Source organism: Alligator mississippiensis, chromosome 3 (genome assembly GCF_030867095.1).
Source record: "Alligator mississippiensis isolate rAllMis1 chromosome 3, rAllMis1, whole genome shotgun sequence".
Classification (NCBI taxonomy): domain Eukaryota; kingdom Metazoa; phylum Chordata; order Crocodylia; family Alligatoridae; genus Alligator; species Alligator mississippiensis.
Window position 1 is genome coordinate 181,756,319 of NC_081826.1, and position 21,537 is coordinate 181,777,855.

General features: G+C 38.1%; 1 protein-coding gene across 4 annotated transcripts in view; it reads left to right on the forward strand.

Moving 5' to 3' along the window:
- The window catches only part of TTC39B (tetratricopeptide repeat domain 39B), a 131,788-nt gene extending 111,574 nt beyond the window's left edge, over positions 1-20,214 (forward strand). For 3 of the 4 annotated variants that reach the window (XM_059724707.1, XM_006270845.4, XM_019483848.2), the window contains 5 exons: positions 2,083-2,203; positions 5,781-5,892; positions 12,358-12,475; positions 14,388-14,504; positions 15,551-20,214. In XM_059724707.1, coding sequence (XP_059580690.1) covers positions 2,083-2,203; positions 5,781-5,892; positions 12,358-12,475; positions 14,388-14,504; positions 15,551-15,647 — 565 coding nt within the window. In that variant the 3' untranslated portion in view covers positions 15,648-20,214. Of the gene's footprint in view, positions 1-2,082; positions 2,204-5,780; positions 5,893-7,246; positions 7,330-12,357; positions 12,476-14,387; positions 14,505-15,550 lie in introns of those variants that run through there. The other variant, XR_002089244.2, reaches the window with a different exon arrangement.
- The last annotated feature ends 1,323 nt before the right edge of the window (positions 20,215-21,537 follow it).

The window sequence follows — 21,537 nt, forward strand, 5'->3', positions numbered from 1 at the left end:
GCATACAAATATGATTAATTGTTTTAAAAAATCACCACCTCAGTACATTTTATTCATGTTTGTAATGGCAAAAATTAGTGTCATATTCAGTTTACCCAATGTCACTATTAATATTGAAAACCTGGTGGACCAGATGCATAAGCCTGAAACACAGTACTAGTATATTTGTACGTTAGGAAACATATACTTGAGAAATCTGCTTAACTGGAATGTCTTTGGAAAAACTGATTTATCTCAGACCTCTGACACACATTACATTTAAGATACGATTAACAGGTTAATTATGCCTTAAGTAGTAACCTGCTCACACATTCAAGTTTCAGCTCAATAGTGTAAGGGGAGCGTGGGCTCCCGAACCTGCACTGGCAAGTAATAGGGATAGGGAGGCATGATAGGGATCTAAGCCGCAAACCCAAAATTGCTCATGCATGACCGGAGCACAGTTGTTGGAATTGTGGCTTAGATCTCGTTGCACTTTAATCTGGACATCTGTCAGAGGCCTCAATTATAGCAAATGGCAAAGAGTCCTACTTAATTGAGAGCAAATACTTAACCAGCAGCAAGAGCAGTGGTTCTCAAACCTGTTAGATTCAAGGCACCCCATGGAAAATGCCAGCTGTCAGTTTTCACTCCTTTTTTTGACTATAGAAAAATAATAGAACAATTCTTCTGTTGCAGTGAACTCAGAAAGACCACAACAGGTCAGAATATTTTCAGCACAATGGATTCCTAGTTGAAATATATGGGTTCATCTCGTAAATCAAGTTTGCACTCTTAACAGTTCTAACACTGGCACCCTTATAAGGATATCAAGGTACCCCAGAGTGCCAAGGCACTATGGTTGAGAATCACTGAGCTACAAGTTCAGTGTTGTTAAACTAAGCATCAGGTCTGTATTCAGTTTTATCACTTAATGTTAGAGTTACAGGAGGAAGCATCAATTAAAGATGAAGTGCAGTGACTTCTTTCATTTTTGCACTTTCATTCACTGCATTATTTAGTTTTGTTTTATAGATTTGTTTTTAGACATTTTAGGTGTTGTTTTCAGCTGAGAGGATTTTCATTTTCACTGCAGATGGAAAATACAGGTTTCCCTCAATTTATATGGAAAATACAGGTTTCCCCCAATTTATGTGGGTTCTTTATATGCAAGTTCACTCTTATGTGATGAGCATATTTAGACCCATAATTCATTATATGCAAAGTAAATTTGCTCTTATGCAAGCAGCATAGATGCCGTCACCCCCCCCCCCCCCCGAAGCAGGTACGTCTGTGGGGGGAAGGGAAAGGGCCATGGCCCTACTCAACCCAGCCCCTGCTGCAGTGGCTCTGGGAATGGCCAGTGCCAGCTGCCTGCAGGTGCTGGGCTGCACCGTGCTCTGCCTGTCTTCCCCCCCCCTTCTTGTGCCTGGGCTCCCCCCAGCTCCTGGGCTACACCATGCCATGGTGCAGGCAGCTGATGTCAGCTGCTCCTGGGGCTGCTCCAGCATGGGCTGGAGTGAGTGTGGACAAGCGGAGCCCCAGGTGGTATGGGGCACAGCACTCACCCCAGCCCCAGCTGCAGTGGCCCTGAGAGCATCTGACACCAGCTGCCTGCACCACGGCATGGTGCAGCCCAGGAGCAGAGCTAAGTGGGGACAGGCGGAGCACGGTGCAGCCCAGCGGCTGTAGGCAGCTAGCACTGGCCGCTCCCGGGGCTGCTGTAGCTGGGGCTGGGGTGAGTGCTGCTCTGTTCCTTCAGCTTTGCTGCCTTGTGCGCCCTGGGAGCAACACTTCCCCCACCCCCCGGCCCCTTCCCTAGCCCCAGCCTCGCTCCCTCCCTCCTTCCCTCCCTCCCTGCCATGGGAACCTATCCCTATTTGTTACAGTGTAAAGTGGGTTCACTTTATGTGAATTTGATTTATGCGCTGTTCTCCAGGAACACATATACAGCATAAATTGAGGGAAACCTGTACTCTTTTGCAGCACAGAAAACAAGGGATCATGGGAAAAGAAATAATTTTATGTCAAAGAAGAGTTTTATATTTAATGCACAGAAAATATTAAATATTTATAACTCAGTATCTTTTTTTCCATTTACAGACAAATAGAAGGCCTAAGGCAAAGAATTGCAGGAAAATCTATTCCAACAGAAAAGTTTGCAGTTAGGAAATCACGTCGCTATGCAAGTTCTCAGCCAGTGAAGCTTATACTACCTGCCCTGGTATTTATAGTTGTCTTATTTCATTCTTCTTTGTATGATAAAATTAGCATATATTTATCAATAATAAAAAGAGCAACTCTTATATAGCTTGTACCATAAGTTTCCACTATTTATTTCAGACTAAAGTATTTGCAGTGAGTAAGATGAATGTTACGTGTATTTTTATAATGGCATACTTAGAATGCACTGTAATAGGGCTTTCCAAATTTGGCTCTTAATTTTGCAAGTTTTATTTTCAGTGTTTTTTCCTCGGATTAGAGGCAAATGTTTCTTAAAGTTAGATCAAAGTCGCTTGATATTTTTTATTTATTCAGACATAAAGAACTTCCTGCATACATACATGTTTTAAATTTAGAAATGTTCTGCCTGGATAACTCAGAAGCAACTGAAGATGAAAAACTCGGCTTATTTTAACTGTAAAACATTTTGTAAATAAAGGCAGGTTTCAAGAAAAATAATTCAGTAGTTTTAAATTTATATGTGGTTTGAAGTGGAAGATTGTATGCATGATTGATAGAATGTTCCATAAGGATCCAAGTTAACAATATTTGCATACCACAGTTTGTATAGCACAGTAAGTTCTAACTACATTGCTATCATTTAGTAGGTTGCAAGCGTCTACTGTTAGCTTAACTATCTAATTAGGATAATTTATTATTCAGCTACACTACAGTGGGCAAATCTCTCTTCATAACCTTTGTCCTAATGTCACATACATGGCCATATGTGGGGAAAAATTCTTAATTTACTGCAGTCTGCACTAATGCATAAGGGAATAAAATCTGTCAGTGATTGCTACTAGCGAGATAAGCTTGTTTTATATGGGGCCATAGGCACCATTCAGTACTATACGCATGGTCAGATGTGTTCTAATTAGAACACTCTAGCATTGCTGTAGTGTCATGTATATAAGTCCCTGTTGGTTTAAAAATGGCTGCTGGGATGCTTTAGTTCAAACGTCCTGCGGCCATTACTAAATGTGCAGGGGCTTAATATATGTGACGCTGCAGCATTTTATTTAGAGTGGTTCCTGGTAATCAGAGTGGTTCTCCAGGAACCACTCTAACTAAAATGCCCTCCTCCCCCTGCACATGTATAGGCACCCAAAGTGAGTCCATTGGCTAATTCTGCTGACTAGGCAAATCTGAATTTAGTTCTTAAAATGTCAACTTAAATAGAGCCAGAATATTTAACTCATTTTTTTTTGTTTAGTAGTTGCAAACTAACCAAATTGGAAGAAATAAATTAAGGATAACTAATTTAGGATGGAAGAGTCTAATGCACAACCAATAATTGGGGAATGACTGGCTAGGCTGCTATGTTGCAGAAAAGGATCTGGGGTTATAGTGGATTGCAAACTGAATACAAGTCAACAGTGCAGCAATGGCAAAACAGCTAATAACTCACTGGGATGTAATAGCATGTGTAGTCTGGGAACTAATTTTTTTCTAAAGCAGCCTTCTGACCCTGAAGTATTATATCCAGTTTTGGGTTCTTCACTTCAAGAAAGATGTAGACAGATTGGAAAGAGTCCTGCAGAGAGCAACACAAATTTGTAAGGGCTAAGTACAGAGAGTCAAAAAACCCGAGGCTGAATCCATTCAATGTTTGCAGGTTAGTCTAAACTGTATAGATTGAACTGAGAAGCAAGTGAACAGACATTCATTTTTTATTCTGGAAATGCAGCCACTGGACTTCTGTTATGTTACAGGTTTAAATTGGTTCCTGATCACTTAAACCAGTTTATGTGCAACTTCTGTCCCTAGCCAAGAGGTCTAGAAAACTTGATGTATAAAAAGAGGTTGGAAAAACGGGTTATTTAGTCAGGAGAAGCAAAGATTGAAGGGGGATTCACATTGGCATTGAATGGTTTGAAAGAGGATGTCACTTCCACAGAGAGCAGGACAAGAAACAACAGTTTTAAATTGTGATGCGGGAAGCTTAGGTTGGATATTAGGAAGAACTTTCTACTTTTGAGGGTGGTTAAATACTGCAACAAGTTACCTGGAGGGGTTGTGGAATCTCCATCCTTGGAAGTTTTTAGGTAAGACAAGCATGTTGCTAGAATGTCCTAGACAGGGATGTTCTTGCCTGGAGCCGTGAGTTGGACCAGCTGACCTCCTGTGGTCCCTTCCAGTCATATATATATATTCCTCGAATTCTGAACTGTATATGAGAACAATATATATCAACAACTTGTTCCATACGATTGCATATGCAAAATATAAAGCTCTGATAATTTCTCAGGGAAAATTATTAGGATCTTGCCTTAAGATACTAATATCATGGTAAATGATATTAGTTGACAAATGCTGACTCTTTGCTGAATCAATGAGTAGTATCTTAATTTTGCATGGAATCTCATTATTTAAGGTCTGACTCAGCATGTGGACTATGATTCTTCCTCAAACAATAGGAAATTACAGCACTAAGTACATCCAACAGGCGTTCATGCCGTTAATATAAAATTAAAGTATCCAGTAATTTTCTTTTTTCACATGTCAGCTTGATCTGTTCAATTAACAACTAAGGTTTTTTGGAAGGTAGGCTACAGGGATAGGAGAATGTTTGCAGGGGAAATCCAATTTATCTTCATCAACAGAAAATGCTAATACTTTGTCCTGTTTGTTATATCTTGCAGTTAATGAACATTAAATTATATTTTGGAAAAGCTGCCATTCAGCCATTTGATCTTTAAATAAAGGCAGTTTTCAGTGTCTTGACTGCTTATTAGGCAGCAACCTGTTTTTGATAGCCTAACAAAATATGTCCCCCAGTATTATCGATGTTCTTTGCTTAGTTAAATCTCCTGCAAAGGTAACATTTTGCATATTGTGTAGACAAGTATTGGCGGGTATAGTAATTGTTTATTATCAGGGTTACTCAGCACTTCTCCTAAGACCTGTGTTTCACCTACTTCACCTTTTACAACACATTAGGTGTTTTGGTCAAAATTTTCCATGAAGGAGATCTACTTCAGGCTGATTTTTTTGGAAAGTTTCTGACAAAACTGTTCAGTTGTTTCCAAGAATGACCTTATCGTTCTGATGCGTTAGCATCAGCATGCATTGGAGCAGAAACTTGAAACATGCCAATTGTAACCTGTCTTTTGAATCACAGATGTGCTTTCTTTCATCCCCACAAAAATCTGGTTGAAAAATTCAAGTTCACATATGACAAGCAGAGACTTCCAAGAGATTTTAACAGCTAAATCTATGATAATACTGTGCTATCTGGGCACGCCCTAATAGTCTGACTACTCCTAGTGTTGACTAGACTGTTATTTTTATCTGTTTATCCATGCAGAGTGTTTATGTGTGGCCCATACCCTCACTGGTACTCTTTTTGTCAGGCAGTGAGACTGAAAGCAGGGTCACATTCTGCAGTGCTTTTTTTTTTTTTTACCGTTTCCTCCCATTACCTGGTATTTCGGGTGGGTTGGTTGGGGTGTGTGCGCATGCACACCTGTGCCTTTAATGTGCTGAGAAAATGTTCAGTATAGCTATCCAGATTATATTCTTAAGTGAAATTGATCCACGTATAAAACTGATGCATGTGTTTTGTTTCTTTTTGGCAGGAAATGATGTATGTCTGGAATGGTTTTGCAGTTGTAGGCAAAAGAACAGACCTTACAGAAAGTTTATTAATAACAATTGAAAAAGAAGAAACTGCTCTACAGAATGAAGCTAGTAAGTAGTCATTTCAGGGAAAAAATATAACTAGCAACACAGAAAAACCTGTTGGTTCATTTTGCACTATATTAATGTGTTCTATAAGGAGCAAGATGGAAGACTGAATGGAATTCAACACTTAACAGCTAACTATAGGTCCCAATGAAATATCCCTAAGAGCAACAATGCAAAGTTATGGACATTTACATATCTTTCATCAAAATTCGCTTGGCTCAAATCAGAGTATAGAAAGACTAAAGAACTTTGCATAATTTAATAAGATGTCATTAAATAATATCCAGTATCTGAGGAGATGAGCTAAATGATTTGACCTGGAAAGGTCTGAAAAAATACTTAATTTACATTCAAGGCAGGCTCTGTCACTGTGCAATATTGAGACTATTGAGTAAAGATGAGTGGAGTTTGGTTAACTATAAAAGACAGGGATAATATCAGTGGAGTAACCTAATATATCCACAAGAACAATAAATATATAAGAACAATAAATGTATAGAATAATAATAAAGTGTGAAATTATAGGATTACAATGAACATTAAAAGAAACAACATTTATTAATAGCTGTAAAAGAATTTTTGTAACTTCAGTGCATAGAAATTAAAAGTAAGTATTTTCAGATTAAGATCATTACTTAAATTATAGGCAAAAGTAATCAGAAGAAAAGTATATCATAAAAGTGATACATGTACACACTTTAATAATGTGTTTACTCTCCTTGACTCAAGTTTCTTAGGTATGACAGGTTTATACATAGTTGTCAGGACTGTCTCAGTTGTACATCTCTCTACTGAGCTTTACAATTACAATTTATTTTATGGAGAATTTATTTAACCCAGGGCATGAAACTTAAATAATAAAACAAAATGTTTATTTCTTCATTAAGTTTCCAATTCTTCTTTAAAAAAAAATCCCTGTTTGATACTGACATCTTAATCACACATTTACTTATCATGTATAGTAGAAAAATATTGCCTCTGCAAATGAAAGTGTGTAGTTAAATAATAAATACTTAATAAAAGTTTGCATTGAGAATTGAAAATGGAAAGCAGCATATAAATGCTAACCTATGAGAATATTAGAAGAGGACCTAGGTCGCAGAATTTTATCTTGATCTTTTTAAACCCTCATGGCTCAGAAGTGTTCAAACGCTTGGTTTCTGTGTGGGCCCATCCCTAATTGCTACTCTTAATACAATGCCCTGCCTTTAAGAATGATTCCAAAATATCTCTATCTTCAAGATATAAAACCCCAACAAGGCTAAGGCTTTTGTAAAGCTGCCAAAACCTCTGAAATTCCTATCTGTAGAAGATAATTTGTAGACCTGTAAACAATCCTTTGAAATCTGGGCTACAGGAAAGAATCAAGGAAAGGTGTCAGTACAAACTGAAAGCAGGAAATGGAAGCAATGGAATATCCTGGATAGTAAAGAAAAAGGGGTGAGTACACAGCATGTAAACCCAAACTAATAATGGTCCTAATCCATATAATTATATCAATAATAATTATGATTATTTTGTGAAAATTTAATTTTAATAAATAAGAGAAAAGAAAGGCATGCAAACAAAAATCCTTCTAAAATAGATCACAAAAAATGGGCCAGAGGCATGTCACTATCCCATCTCTAAATAATTTGTTTGAACAAAGAAAACCTAACTGCCTCTTTCTCCAACTCTAATTAAACTAAAGTTAAAGTAATGACTTTTTACTTGAAAGCTGATCTCTAACACCACAGTCTCCTTTGCAGATTATTACACTTCCATGTCTTTTTTCCCCAGTGTATCAGCATAAAACTCCTACATGTAAAGAATATATTACAAAACTTGCAAGTTTAGTGTGGCAGATGTATAGCTATCATTTTAATTTTTTGCTTCTCCAAAATTATTCAGATTAACTTTGCCGATTATTTTTATTGACAGTATATGAATACATCTTATTCCTATTAATACTAAAGAATTAAATTATTTTAATACAAATTTAAGATGTGACTGGAATGTTTAGCATATGAAGCAATCTTCTTAACTTCAAAACTACTCTTTTAAAATAGAGGCTATAAGTTTCAGGTCTTGCACCTGCTCTTGATTTCTTCTGCCAAGGTTTTAGGCTTTTACAATCACATCTTCCTGTTTTCAAGTGTCTGCCACTCTGAGCTAAGCTGTTTCTTCCTTATGCTGAGTCTTTTCTTTCCAGCTGAATTGTCTTCTGTATACTTGAGTTATAAATGTATTTAGCCATCTCTTTTTCTCCTGGGAATTCTTACTGGGATGCCCTTGTAGGATTTTTGGTATGTCTATATTGTTTTTGCAGCAGTCTTGAAAGTGCTAGTTGAGCATGCCCTTCTACTCTGTGAGCCAAACTTATAAGTGAAGGGATGAAGTTGCAGTAAGGTCACACATGGCTGCTGCTGTCAAGATCTATCAGTTCAGCATGCATAAGAGAGGTGTCAGGGAGCATGCTCAGAGTGGTTTCATTGCTGTATTTCTGGGTTTAAAATGGGTGGGTGGGGCATTCTTGAGAGTAAACTCTCAAGACCCTTATTATAAACATATACTTTACATTTAAAAAGATATCCTGTCTCTGAAGCAAGACTTGAGTAGGTGGCTGGCATCCATTAAGCAGTGGCTGGGGCATCCATTTCTCTGCTCTGCTGTATCCAGTGAGGAACAGGAGAAGGACAGGCAAACATATCACATGGGTAGCCTGGATTGTTTTACCTGTTGCAAACAGGTTACAATTACTGGAATCATTAAGAAGTAATATAACCTCTGCAACTTATAAACACATTTGAACTTTTTAATGAATCTGCTAGGGTGAAATTAAGTTTCATAATTTGTCAGCAATTTGTAGCAAACCTACTGAGTTGATTTAATTTAGATGCATTGGAATACTAATGGTAAAAAAATTACACATCAATAACATAAATAGCATATATAACAAATAAAGTGTTTTGCAAAAAATAAGATCTAGTAAAAATAATAGGCCAGGCAGGGTGGACTTATATCAGGTATGAAAATTTGGCTCATTATTAACCTTTCATTCTAGTCAGCATTGTCAGAATCTTCACTTTATAACAAATCAGTCTTGCACCTGTCAAATTGGGCAATTCATTTTTTTTAATTAATTGCATGACATTGTTATGCTGAAATGCGTCTACATTTAAGAAAGATATTTGCAGATAAAATGATCTTGATATGATGAGTTGTTTTTATAAGTCTTCTGTTTGCTATCTGGGCATGAATGCTGTGGGGAGTTGTATCTTTAGGCATAAGTACAGACAGTCAAAAAGCCTGAGGCTGAATCAACTCAATCTTCACAGGTTAGTCTAAGCTCTGTAGATTGAATTGATAAAAGCAAGTGCATAGACATTCAATTTTGATTCAGCAAATGCAGCCACATGCCTGCAGTGGCCCACGCCAGAAACCAGGAGTTGCTAGAGCATGCCTTCCTGCTCAGCTGGAGCTTTCATCCTGGGATTCTGGGGGACTGTGAGTTAACTTGAATTTGGAGGGGATCTGGAACAGAAGTTCAATAAATTGATTTAACCTAAATCAGTTGTCTGATACTACATCCATCCAGGTTTATCTTAAATTGGTTTTGTACCTTTTGAAAGTAGTTTATGTGTACTGAACTTCTGTTGTGTTACAGTTTCTGATCACTTATACCAGTTTATGTGTAATTTCTGCCCCTAGCCTAGAAGGCTGTGGCACATGTGAGTTTAAACAAGTTATTGTGAGGTTTGGAGGCTTTTGCTATTGCTAATCAGTTAGAACATACTCATAAAATGAAACCGACCTTGGTCGTACTCTGAATGATTATTGAACAACGTATTCTTTTATCCAGAGTGTCACAACCCAAGGGTGTGATTTTTGTTTGTGCGTGCTTCAGCACTGCTAAATTATTTCCCGCCACTTGGAGCTTTCTTTGCAGGGTGCATTTCTGAGCTGCAAAGAGGGAAATGCATGGTACAAAGGAGTTCCCGCTACCCGCATGCAAATTTGTGTCCCACTATTGGCTGTTTCTAAATTATTCCCACGTGGCGGCTAGCGATTGGCTTGCTAGCCATATAAGAGGCTTGAGTGGTTTCTGCCCAAGTTGGAGGACTCCACAACCATCTGGAGAGAGAAAAAGAGAAAGAGGAGGGCTTCACATTTCGTGAAGACCTCTAAGCGCTGCGGAGCCTATTGGACCCAGCGTGTACCTTAAGAAGGTTACAGGGGTCTGATCAACCTCTGGCCTCTCCCCGTCGCCGCCTGATCCCTCGACGTACCCTTCCCTGCATGCAAGTTCCACGGAGCCTAGCAAACTTCGTGTGAGTGTATTCAGAGCTCTTTGCTTCGAGTTACTTTCTTCGGTTGACACGACGGGCTCGCGGTTTAGAGCTTTCAACTGGATTGGGCTAGAAGGTTCACGGGAAGGAACTCTAGTCCGCCTCTCTTCTTTTCTGTCTGTAACTGCAACTCAAGCAAGTTTTCCTGCCTGCACCGCGACCATCTTCGGTGTAAGTAAAATAATCTTAAATCAACCACTAAGCGTCCTTGCCTAATTCTAGCGTGCTGCCTGCCTTCCCTGACCCAGCGTGTCCGGGCTGCTGGCCACAGCCCGCCGCGCAAAAAAAACCCCCGAGGGCCTCGGACCGCTCCCGGCCCGCACACAGAGAACAACAAACTTTGTACTGTCTTATCCAGAGTACAAATAGACAAAAGGAATGTCTCACCAGAATTGAAATAAAAATGTAAAGGACACATTGGAAAAGATTTAACACAGCACATCACTCGGTTCCCCCACATAATGGAATGCAGACAGAGGATAGTTTTATATCTCACTTATACCAGTCAGATAGATACCTGTTTTGCAAACCTGATGTTTTGAATAGTTTTTAGTTCAGGGAGAGGAGACTAACTGAAATCACAATAAAGAAATCTGAGGCGTTCTGTCTGTGTAAAAATGAAATGTGGAAAAATATTTTTAAACAGTGTCTGCAAAAAGGTGAAAACTTGGAAGTCTGTGACCGATGTATGGATTAAGAGCTAATCTTTCACTTTTGGGAGGCAATAAAACCCTGGTAAAGGCATTTGACCATAGTTTGGGAGTATGATTATTAACTCCGTTTAGCTTAATGTACTGTCAAACTGTAGAGCTGTGATTTACTAGTTTTTAGGTCTGGGGGAAAATCCTCAGGTACATGCAGTTGAAGTAGGAGGTAAAGACTGAAAAACATCAGTTACAGGAAATCAGTCCTTGGGGAGTTATTTGTTTCTGTTCCCTGATTCCTTCTCTGTATACCAGAATAATGCAAAATGCCCACTTCACCTTCATGTATCAATAAAAAAATGGATTTTTGCATTCTTGGTAAAAGCACTGAAACTAATCATGTTAAAAGTAGACGGCAAGTGTTCTACATTCAAAACTGGCAAAACATTTAGTTACGTTTCAAGATGCTTTAGCTGTCCATGTTTGCAGAACTGTTTGTATAGCTGTATTTGGCAGACTATTTTTAAAAAATTAATGTAACCTAAGAGAGCTGGTAATTACTTGTAAACAAGATGATCTGAAAGGAGGGTGTTTTGCTTCCTGAATTGTTAATGTATGTGCAGCCATCTGTCTCTCCATATGTGTTTTCTTTCCTTTCTTTTGCTGCAACCAGGTAATGTTATAAGCCAACAAGAAAGGACCACACGTGCTACTACTGAAATTCTGATATACTTTGCAAAGCTCCTTCATGTCTTTGGTAATACAGAACAGAGGCCGCTTCTGCATAAACCCTTTTTCTGTTAAATTCTCCTGCTGTTACACCTCTGCTAATGCAGCTTCTCCAGTGGGAGGGGCACCTTAGTGTGGAAAAGATATTGTAGGCAGACTCAAAGTGCAAAACAAGTCTTCTGTCAGTAGATAGCTGGCACCGCAGGGATACTGCCTGAGCATGTCCCCACGTGGTTCCACTGCAGCAGCTGTGCTGGCACGGTGTGCAGTGCACCCTGGGAAGCACCAGCTGTTAAAGGGGCTGCCAGCAGAGTGTGGGTGCTTTCTAGCAGCTTTTCTGTGGCAGCAGAAGCCTTCTGTTTCTCACAGAGCAGGTGTTGGTCTGCTGGCAGAATGAAGGGGTTCTGTTCCCACAGGGGAGCTGTGAGTGTTAATGCACTTACAGCTTTGTTGGCAGAATCTTAGTTCTGCAAAAAATATGCCTCCATTTTGACATGATAAAGATTTGTTACTTTGGACAGGTTTTAATGACTCCATGATATAGAGTAAAAGTCCCTGTGTATTTTGAGTAGTTGCCTGCAGGAATTACTGTATTGGCATGTTGGGATTTTTGTTCTTGGTTGCTTTATTGGGAGCAATTCAAAACTGGTATCAGAGGTCATCTAAGTCCTTGTTGGTGCAAAATTTTGATAAACTAAACTCCCTTACTCATTCCTAGAGCTTTTTATAATGCATGTCTAAAAAATGTCTTTTGTTTCTGTTTTAAGATCATAGTGAATACTACATGGATGATGTATGCTTGCTGCAGTTACTAAAAGGCCTCTGTCTGAAATACCTGGGAAGACTCTTGCAAGCTGAGCTGTGTTTCAATCAAGTTATCCAAAGGTAAAAAGGATAGTAATTAAAGATGTAAACTTCACATTGTGGAGTATGATGAAATATTTTGGGTGAAAACTTCAGAATCCATGCACACAGGAATTCCTTTGGAGGAAGCAGACTTTGCACTGGGAAGTCCTTGTGGTTGTGAGGACAGAATTGATGTTTCTCCCAAAGATGGATGGAGACCATGTGGCTACGTGGCAATCGTTTCTGTACCTCTTGTTGGGGCGTTTGGCCCCCACTTCTTTATCAGAAAAAAAATGCTTACTTGCTCAGGATCAGCACAAAACCTACATTCATCTCTCTCTCTCAAAACTCCCTTCCCTGCTTCTCTTTGATTCCTGTCTTGAACTATAAAGCAAAGAAGCTCCATAACCACATCTGGATGCCATTGAAAACCAGAGATGGCAAAAGAGAAAAGGGTAAAAAAAAAAAAAAAAAAAAAAGTGGTACTTTCTCACACAGACCTTGTGCTCTTTCACTGCTCTTTAATGAGACAATAGATTAAACAGTTTTTGATTTGATTAGTTAAAATGAGTTATTTATCTTAGGTAGAGGGAGAGTGAAGCTTACCCACTTTGGCGGATCCTGTCACCGAAACACTAATAGAAGAGACACTAGGTGAGATGCGCAGGGACCGTGAAAGGCAAAGGCAGACCCTTCCAAAGGAAAAAGGGCCTAGCTTCAAGACAGTTTTGGACTCTGAGAATCAGGACCATTTTTTATCATAGTTTAGTAAGTCTTGGTTGCTTAGACTTGACAGGATTTTTTGATATTTATAAAGCCCCTGAGTAGCTCTGAGGGATGTTCTCAGATATCTTTCACTGTTTTCAATAAATGTGTTTGTGCTGAATTTCCTTTTGATAAGAAATTTTTTACTGCTTCCATTAACATTTGGCACAGTTGTTCTTTCCTGGTGTTCACCAAGCAAAGGGGCACTGAGATGATTGCCTGACTTTTCGTGTCACACTTCATATTTTATATTCAGGGTCTGAGCTGTGGCAGGCAGAACCAGAAGAAGGATTACCAGTCCATTTCTGTTTCTCTGCCGGTGACTTAATCCTATGAATGGACAGCTTTTTCTACATTCAAACTTCACAGGGTTTGGTCCAGTGCTGGATATATACAGCCTGGATTGTCTTAGAACAGTTTAGAACATGCATAACACCTTTGCCAGGTGTGGTTTTGTGGCTTTGATAGAGACAATAGAATCAAAGTTTCTCAGTATTCACATAAGAGTATTTTGTTAACTGACGATTCCAAAGGAATTCATGAAATTAATATTCTAAATTTTGACGTGTGTTTCAGTTCATAAAACTTGTCAATGAACCAGGGCAATTGTTAAGTTTAACCAAACACATTTAAGTTCAAGGTAGTGGCTGTTATGGCAGTTAAGTCATTTATAATCCTACAAGGTTTGTTGTATTTCCTATAAGTGTGGTGAGGAAGAGTCTGACTGCTGTCTTGTCTGACCTATAGAAAACATTAGGGACAGGAGTCTCAAAATAAGGAGCTTAAATTTAGTCTTCTAAAATATGTTTAGAATATTTCCAGAAATGAAAAAAATAATCACTCAACAATTAAGTGAAGTTAATGGAAACTATTAAGGACTCAAAACTTTTAGTGATCAGTCAAATGCATTAATTTAGTTATAAGGCAATCAGAATTCATAGTAGAGATGATATCTTTTATTAGACCAAGAAGATTTTTGCAAAAAAACTTCCTTAACTGCAAGCTTTTGTGCACAAACACCCTTCATCAGGCATATAGGAGCTTAGTCCTAGGCTTTTGTGTGTTAAAACATTAGCTTAATTGAAATATACTTTGCAGTTAAGTTAATAATCATTAAACTTGAGCGCAACATGCATTTCATGTTTAATACTGATAATTAACCAATTATATGTGTCTGCTTTCTTAGTGAAAAACAGATAAAGTATGATAACTACTTGGTGCCATTTACCCTATATGAGTTGGGACTTCTGTACAAACAACGGGATGAGAGAGAAAAAGCAATACGATACATAGAAACTGCAAAGTAAGTGAAATTGATATTTGCCTCTGTGCAATATTCCCTAGAGTAAAACTGAGAAGCTCCAAACAAAAAATGGATGGATGGATTGATCTCTTGCATGCTATTATATATTTTGTAAAACTCATAAAGTAATACTGCAGCTTTTACAAGAATACTTAGAAAATGTTTTCCAGTAGAAATTACTTTTTAAAGTGTATGCATCATATATACTTTCTAATTTATAATGCACTGTAAAGTACATTTATATTCTACTTTGACTATGCCATGTCCTCTCACAATGGTATGTTGAACTAAACCAAGCAGAGTGCTGTATTAAAGGCAAATCCTCCTTTCCATTCAAAGTGTATGTCACAGAGAAGGTGTGGTTTTGCTGCATGGAGGCTGGTGAATTGGAGAGTGTGTGTAAAGGATCCCTACCTCCTGTGCATATAAGTAGGTTCACAGGATGCCTATTATGCTGTAGTGAAGGAGTTTATGGGTGGTAACAATGGCCTGGAAGAGCTAGTGAATTTTGAACTACATGTATTCAGTGGCCACTTTTCTCTCTCCCCCACAGGCAGAAGGGAGGAAGGGAGCAATTCTGCCATTCGCCCAGTCTGTATGCTGGAACTTTCCCCTGACTGTTGGCATAAAATTAGTTTACAGTGCAGCAGTTATGCATGAGATACTTTAAACATTTAAATACCATTTAAGGTTTAATTAATATATCACCACTAGATTTTCTTAAGTTTTAATTAATCTATCATCATTGGATCCTCCCATTTCCTGTCGTCTGCTGCAGTCTGGGGTTTTTTGTTGATCTCTGTAGGCTTATACAGGGTGCTGTACTCGAAGCTGTGCAGTGTCCATACTTGTTTCTGCAGTGCCCAGTGTCCATACCTGACTGCAGTGTACTAAGTAGGGCTGTTTTTCTATCAGGGTTTTTAATTCCTGTCTTTACAGTAGATGTTCTGAAGTGATGAGGACTGTTGAAAAGGACCAGATGAAATGAAGGGAAGAGAAAGAGACTTGGATTTTTCTAACTCATTAAATTATTTTGTTCTTTGCAGAAACAATTACAAGGATTACTCCATGGAGTCCAGGTTACATTTTAGGATTCATGCAGCACTTGACAGTTTGAAAGTGACTCCTGCTTCAACGCCTTGACTTACCCAAAGAAGGATCTTCTTCATGAATGCAAGTGTCTACGCAATCTTGTTCAATAGGTGTAAAAAAAATCATGAAAAAGAAAAAAATTATATTTTCTATCATCTTTCTGATTTACTATTTGTCATACTTTAGGCTGTTCTTTTCTATGATGCATATACAATATCTCTGCTTGACACTTTTAAGAAATACCTTTTATTTAATTTGCTAAAATAATGTAATGTTTGACTTGAATGGGGCCAGTTGCAGGTGCAATAAAGTCATTCAAACACTTTATTTTTTATGTAAAAAATAATGCTGTTTATGGAGCTGTTTGAGTCTAGGTAATGATTTCGGCATTCCATGGAGACTTATTAGGATTTTTCTGCCTCTGGAATAAATTTGCTGGCTGCTAAGAGTCTGTCATACAGTTGATACACCTCTGATATTGGAATTTTTGTACCAAGGAGAAGATTCACTAACTTTGGGCCAGAAGATGAAAAAGGCTCAATTTTCCTTCAAAGAACATTTTGTTTTCAGTGCAATATTTTTACCATATCCTTCAAGACAAAATTAGACACTGTTGTAATTACATTGGCTTTACAGTCCTTTGTTTCAATCTAAACAAGTGATTTCAGGGAGCACTTTCCAGTCTTGTTGGGTTGCAGCCAAAATATATGAATATTTGCAGCAGTGTACTCTTTTCCCAGGTTGATACGTATTCTGAACTGTTCCATTAGCGTTAGTAAGTTACCTGTGCATCAGCAGAGTAAACTTCAGCTCTCTCCTTCCCCCACCCTCAAAAGGGCAAAATTCAGTGTAGTTAATACTACTTAATAAGGAATATAAAACATGAAAGGTTTCCTTCATGATTATTTGGTGAGCTACATCTAATATTTGCTCACTTTTCCCTTTTCACTCTTAATAGTTCCCAGTTGTTATATAACAGCCCATAATTTAGGAATATTTTAATCCATTTTACTGTAAACCAAAAGCTAAATGCGCTGATTTTGCAAGTAATCATTTTACAGTCTATTTCCATGTTTTATAAGTGTTACTATATTATTCTAGTATGCTGAATTGATAATATATCCAACTGCATAGTTACTGTGATTTAATATCAGGAAAAGGAAAGAAACCAAACCAAGAGGAAACATCTTTGTTCAGATTTACTCATCCTCAGTTAATGTAAATTAATTCAAATTTTTATATTAAATATTTACTTTAAATTAAATGTTATAGTTATTAGAGGGGTACTTGGTAGCCGTGTTGGTCTGAGACAAAAAGACATGCAAAAAACTAGAACTCTTTGGTTCCAAAATGATACCTTTTATTAGACCAACTGGAAAATGGCAAGAAAATTGTCCTTTTCTGCAAGCTTTTGGGATCAAAGTCCCTTTGTCAGGCTCTGGGAAAAGTGTAGATGGTATAAGATGGTAAAAAGTCCCCATAGGTAGGAAATAAACTTCAGTTTTGCACAAAGGGAGCTGGAGATGGAAATCTGCCCCTCTGAGTTATTATAGTTATTAGATGACTTTTTAAGACCATAGTTTCCTCCTGGACATTTTCAAAAACCTTACTTTTTTGAGAATGTTTTAATTAAGTAGAAAAGTATGTGTCCTTGACACAAGAACATTCATAGCTGCAGTAATAGTAAAGATTAATGTGAGTTTAAAAATCCCATTGCAAAGTTCTTAAACTTTATCCAAGACCAGTTGGCTTCAATGGATTTTGGTTAGGATCTTTAGAGCCTGAAGGAATAAAAACATGCCTAATTTTATTCATATGTATGAATTCAGTAAAATTATATTTTGGGTAGTTGTTTTCAGATTAGACTCTAAAAATGCTAATGGTATATAACATAAGCAGAATACTTTCCGTTACCATAAAACATACAGGACCAAATTCATTCTTGTGTAATTTCAGTTAAAGTATAGGAATTTTAAAATTTTGCTCTTGATTATTAACTCGGATTGAGAGTGTGCAGATTGACTACTCATTAAGCTACACAGTACTCTCTGTTATTTCCCTCTTCATTTAAACTCATGGTATTGATTACCAGCTTAAAAAATAATAGGAAATGTGGATAGCTAAAGTATGAGACAATCCTTTTTGACTTTGACATGCATTCCTGGATTATCTGCAGTTTAGTTTCTACTGCCAACCCTCTCAAACATGCAGAATGGCTCCATGTTTATTCAAAAGTGAGAACAGTGCAATAATAATACTATATTCTATATGGCAAACAAATACATAGTGAACTGAACAGATGGATGCACAGGAAACTGGAGCAGGAGTGAAACCAGTTTTCAATGAAAGACAACAACTGAATTGTTTGTGGTTCGCTTAGTTTGAATATAATGATGTTATACTGCTGACTGCATCACAAATCATGATTTTTGGAAAGCAGACAGGGTGCTGTGTCAGGAAAGAGCCAATTGCTTTAATGTTTAATATATAATAATGTAGCAGGATACATTTTCACTATCCTTTTCAAGAGTATTTGTACACACTTTCCTTTAGTAGTAATATCAACATCCCCAGTCTTTCTCTGTCTGTCTGTATGCCTCTCTCTCTCATTAAAATGATGGTTTTTATGTCCTCTTGTTGAAGGCAGCCATATTGTTTAAGTAAGTAGAATGGTATACAGAATGGGCATATCAACATAATTTTGCCATGTGATGTTATTGTTAACATTTTGATGCACTCAGTTTTCTAGTATGACTGTTATAGATATATTCTCCCCATCTTTCTTGGCATTCTTGCCTGTATTAGGCTCTCAAGGAAAGCAGGTCTTCCTAGCTTCATAGTAAACTATTCATTTGTAGGTCTCAAAATAGAAAATGTAAATACAGAACATGTACATGTGTGTGAGAGAGAGAAAGTACTAATCTTTCACACTCCCAGATTTTAGCAGAGTTCTTATGATGGATGCATTTCCTTCACAGCCACTTCATCAGAGGCTCAGAACTCCGGTATCTTCCAGTGAAGTTGGAGCAGTATGTCTTAAGATATTAGATTCATGTTAGAAAATGAGATTTAACAATAAGAAAATTATAATTAAAACTTTTAAAAAATCTGCTGCATGCTGTACTGTGCAGAGCCTTTATTATAATACATTTTTAGTCTTGCTGCTGTTCAGGACTCTCACCTCCGTTGCTTTTACCCCATATAATTCGTGAGTAATAATTTGAAACCTTAATTTCCTACAGCATAGTTTACCCAGATCAAACAAAAATGCAAATTAGATTGACATAAGTGGACCATACATAATGTGTCCAAGCGCATAGTTAGTCCCTTAATTTGGACAGCATGGTTTAGCATTAATTATAACAACAAAAAATAAGTAAAGGAAAAAGACCTCTTTACTCTTAAAATCGTAGCAGATATGTGATTTTAAAAAAGGGGAAAGGTATACCCATCAGCACAATTGGAATTATAAGGTAAAGTTTCACTTCACATCAGTAATTTTATGCATTGAAATTGTTAGTAAGAGTACTGAGTTTATGCTTGGTGTTTGAATTTTCATTCTGTTGGTGAAGGGTTGTTTATATATAATGTAATAAGATTTTAAGCACTGGTTTTACCAGCTTTTTCATGGAAACTTTAAAGAAAAATCAAAAACCTTATTGAGGAATTGTGTTTATATATCTTAATGTACATGAACAAACAGCTACATTCTGTACATCATAGCTGAAGAATGTATGGTAATTAGATTTTGCTTTATGTTTTTAGAACATTCTGCCAATTCAAGCATAAAGATAACAATAATCACTTCCTGTACGTGTAACATAAATTCAGCTTATGCTGTGCAACTATTTTACTACTCGCCCTGATGGTTAATGTACTTCTGTTATTGTAAACATTCATTGCATAGTTCAACAAAGACTGTTTATATTTGCCCTAGTGATGGTATTTATTTGTGCTTAAAAATACTGGAGTTTGCACATGTTAAAGGGATGCTATTTTAATATGTAATATTAGAATGAACATGGATAAAAGATGAAAAATATTTTTGGCATTAAAAGTATAAAGAAAGAGACTAATTCATGCTAATATACTGGGTGAGATTCAAATTTCAAATCAGTTATTTATGGTTTATGTTGATGTAACTGAGAACAGAATTTGACCCAGATTGTAACTGTGCATTAGGAACACTAAACATGAGCAGTAGGAAATATCAGTGGGTAGCAGATATGTGATTCAGGGACGCAAGAAGTCCTTTAGATTGTACCTTCCAATGTAACAAGTCCTAGAAAAGAAATTGTGTTTTGGCGTATGGATGGTTAATATAAAAAAAGCACTGATTGTCAGTTGCTATACATTAGATACCAAATAGTACCTCTGTGCATTTAAAGGAAAGTTGCAGTGATTATTGATAACAATATACGCAGCTGTATAATTTACAACAGGATTTTCAAAGGAGCTTAATCTCTGAGAGTTAAATTAACTGCTTAAGGATATTTTGAAATTTCCAGCCTTATTAAACACAAGACAAATTCTGCTTTTTTACATTTGTAAGCAGATTTCAATCTGCTTCAGTAATTACACACTTGGGAAAATAAATGTTTGTGCCATTTTCAGTATATCTAATGTGAGTCCTTATCTCTATAACTAAGCAAAGTACTAGTGTCTCAGTGAAAGCTGTCACTTCTCTGACATTTCGCAGCAGGGGGTTCAGTGTGATGTATGATGCAAGTCGCAGGTAAATCTATTCAGGGTCTGAATGCACAAGAAAGGCAAGATATTTTAAAAGTAGTAAAGAACAGTAAATTCTTTTTATTTGTAGAAATGTTGTTAATCCAGTGTATGGCTGTATACTCCTTGTTATGACATTTATACAAAATACAAATCACTCGTCGTAGTTAGGCTAGAATACTCTTTGTAAAAAGTTGAGCATACTTTTTGTATTGAAAGGAAGTACATGGAATGGTCAAAGCACAAAAATAATAGTTCTAGGATTACTTATTTTTTCTGAAAGAGGTACACATACCCATACTTTGTGTTGCATCTCTGTCAAATCTGTGGTCATACTTAGCACAGTGGTAATCATCACATGTCAGTACTCTGCTTTAGTGAAATAAGGTGCTCTAGTGCAGGGGTAGGCAAAATATGGCCCGCAGGCTGCATCCAACCCACCAGGCACATTCATCCAACTTGCAGCACCCCGCCAACGAATTGTGCCCTGTCCAGCCCTTCCACTCGCAAGGGTGGGAGTTAAATACCTACACCCACCCTCAACATATACCCTGTTATGCCTTGCTCCCTCCCACCCTCATGGGTGGAAGGGTCAGCCCAGCTAGCACAGAGCTGGGCTGCTGCTGCAGGCTTCCCTGGCGTCCTGCTCCCTTTGGGTAGCAGGTAGGGAAGGGGGCTGGGGAGGGGCTGCAGCTGGGCAGTAGCATCAAGCCTTGGGGCTGGGGCTGGGGCTGGCTGCAGCGCAGAGTCCTCACACAGCGGGGCGGCAACAGCATGGAGTTTGACTGAGCAGTGTGTGGGTGTGAGGGAGGGGAATGGGGACCCCTCCCTCACTCCTCTTCATGGTGTGCAGCCCTGGCAGGCACTGAGGGCAGCAGCAGAGGGGGTGGTGCTCTGCTTGGTGCTGCTGCCTGGCTCCTGGTTCTGGCCAGCACTGTGAGGAGTGCAGCCCCTGCTGGGATGTTTGCTTCCCCGGTGCTCCCCTCACAGAAGGGAAACTCCAGGCCCTGGAGTGGGCTGGGGTGGGGAAAGCAGCTGGTTCCAGGTAACTTCAACCGTGGGTGACTTCAACTATCCTGACTTCTCATGGGAAGAACATTCAGCCAAATCTGATCAGTCTTGAAACTTCCTCACTTGCATTGACAAGCTCTATTTGACTCAAGAAATCTGCATGCCAACAAGAGGTAAGGTGCTCCTGGAATCCTGTTCTGGC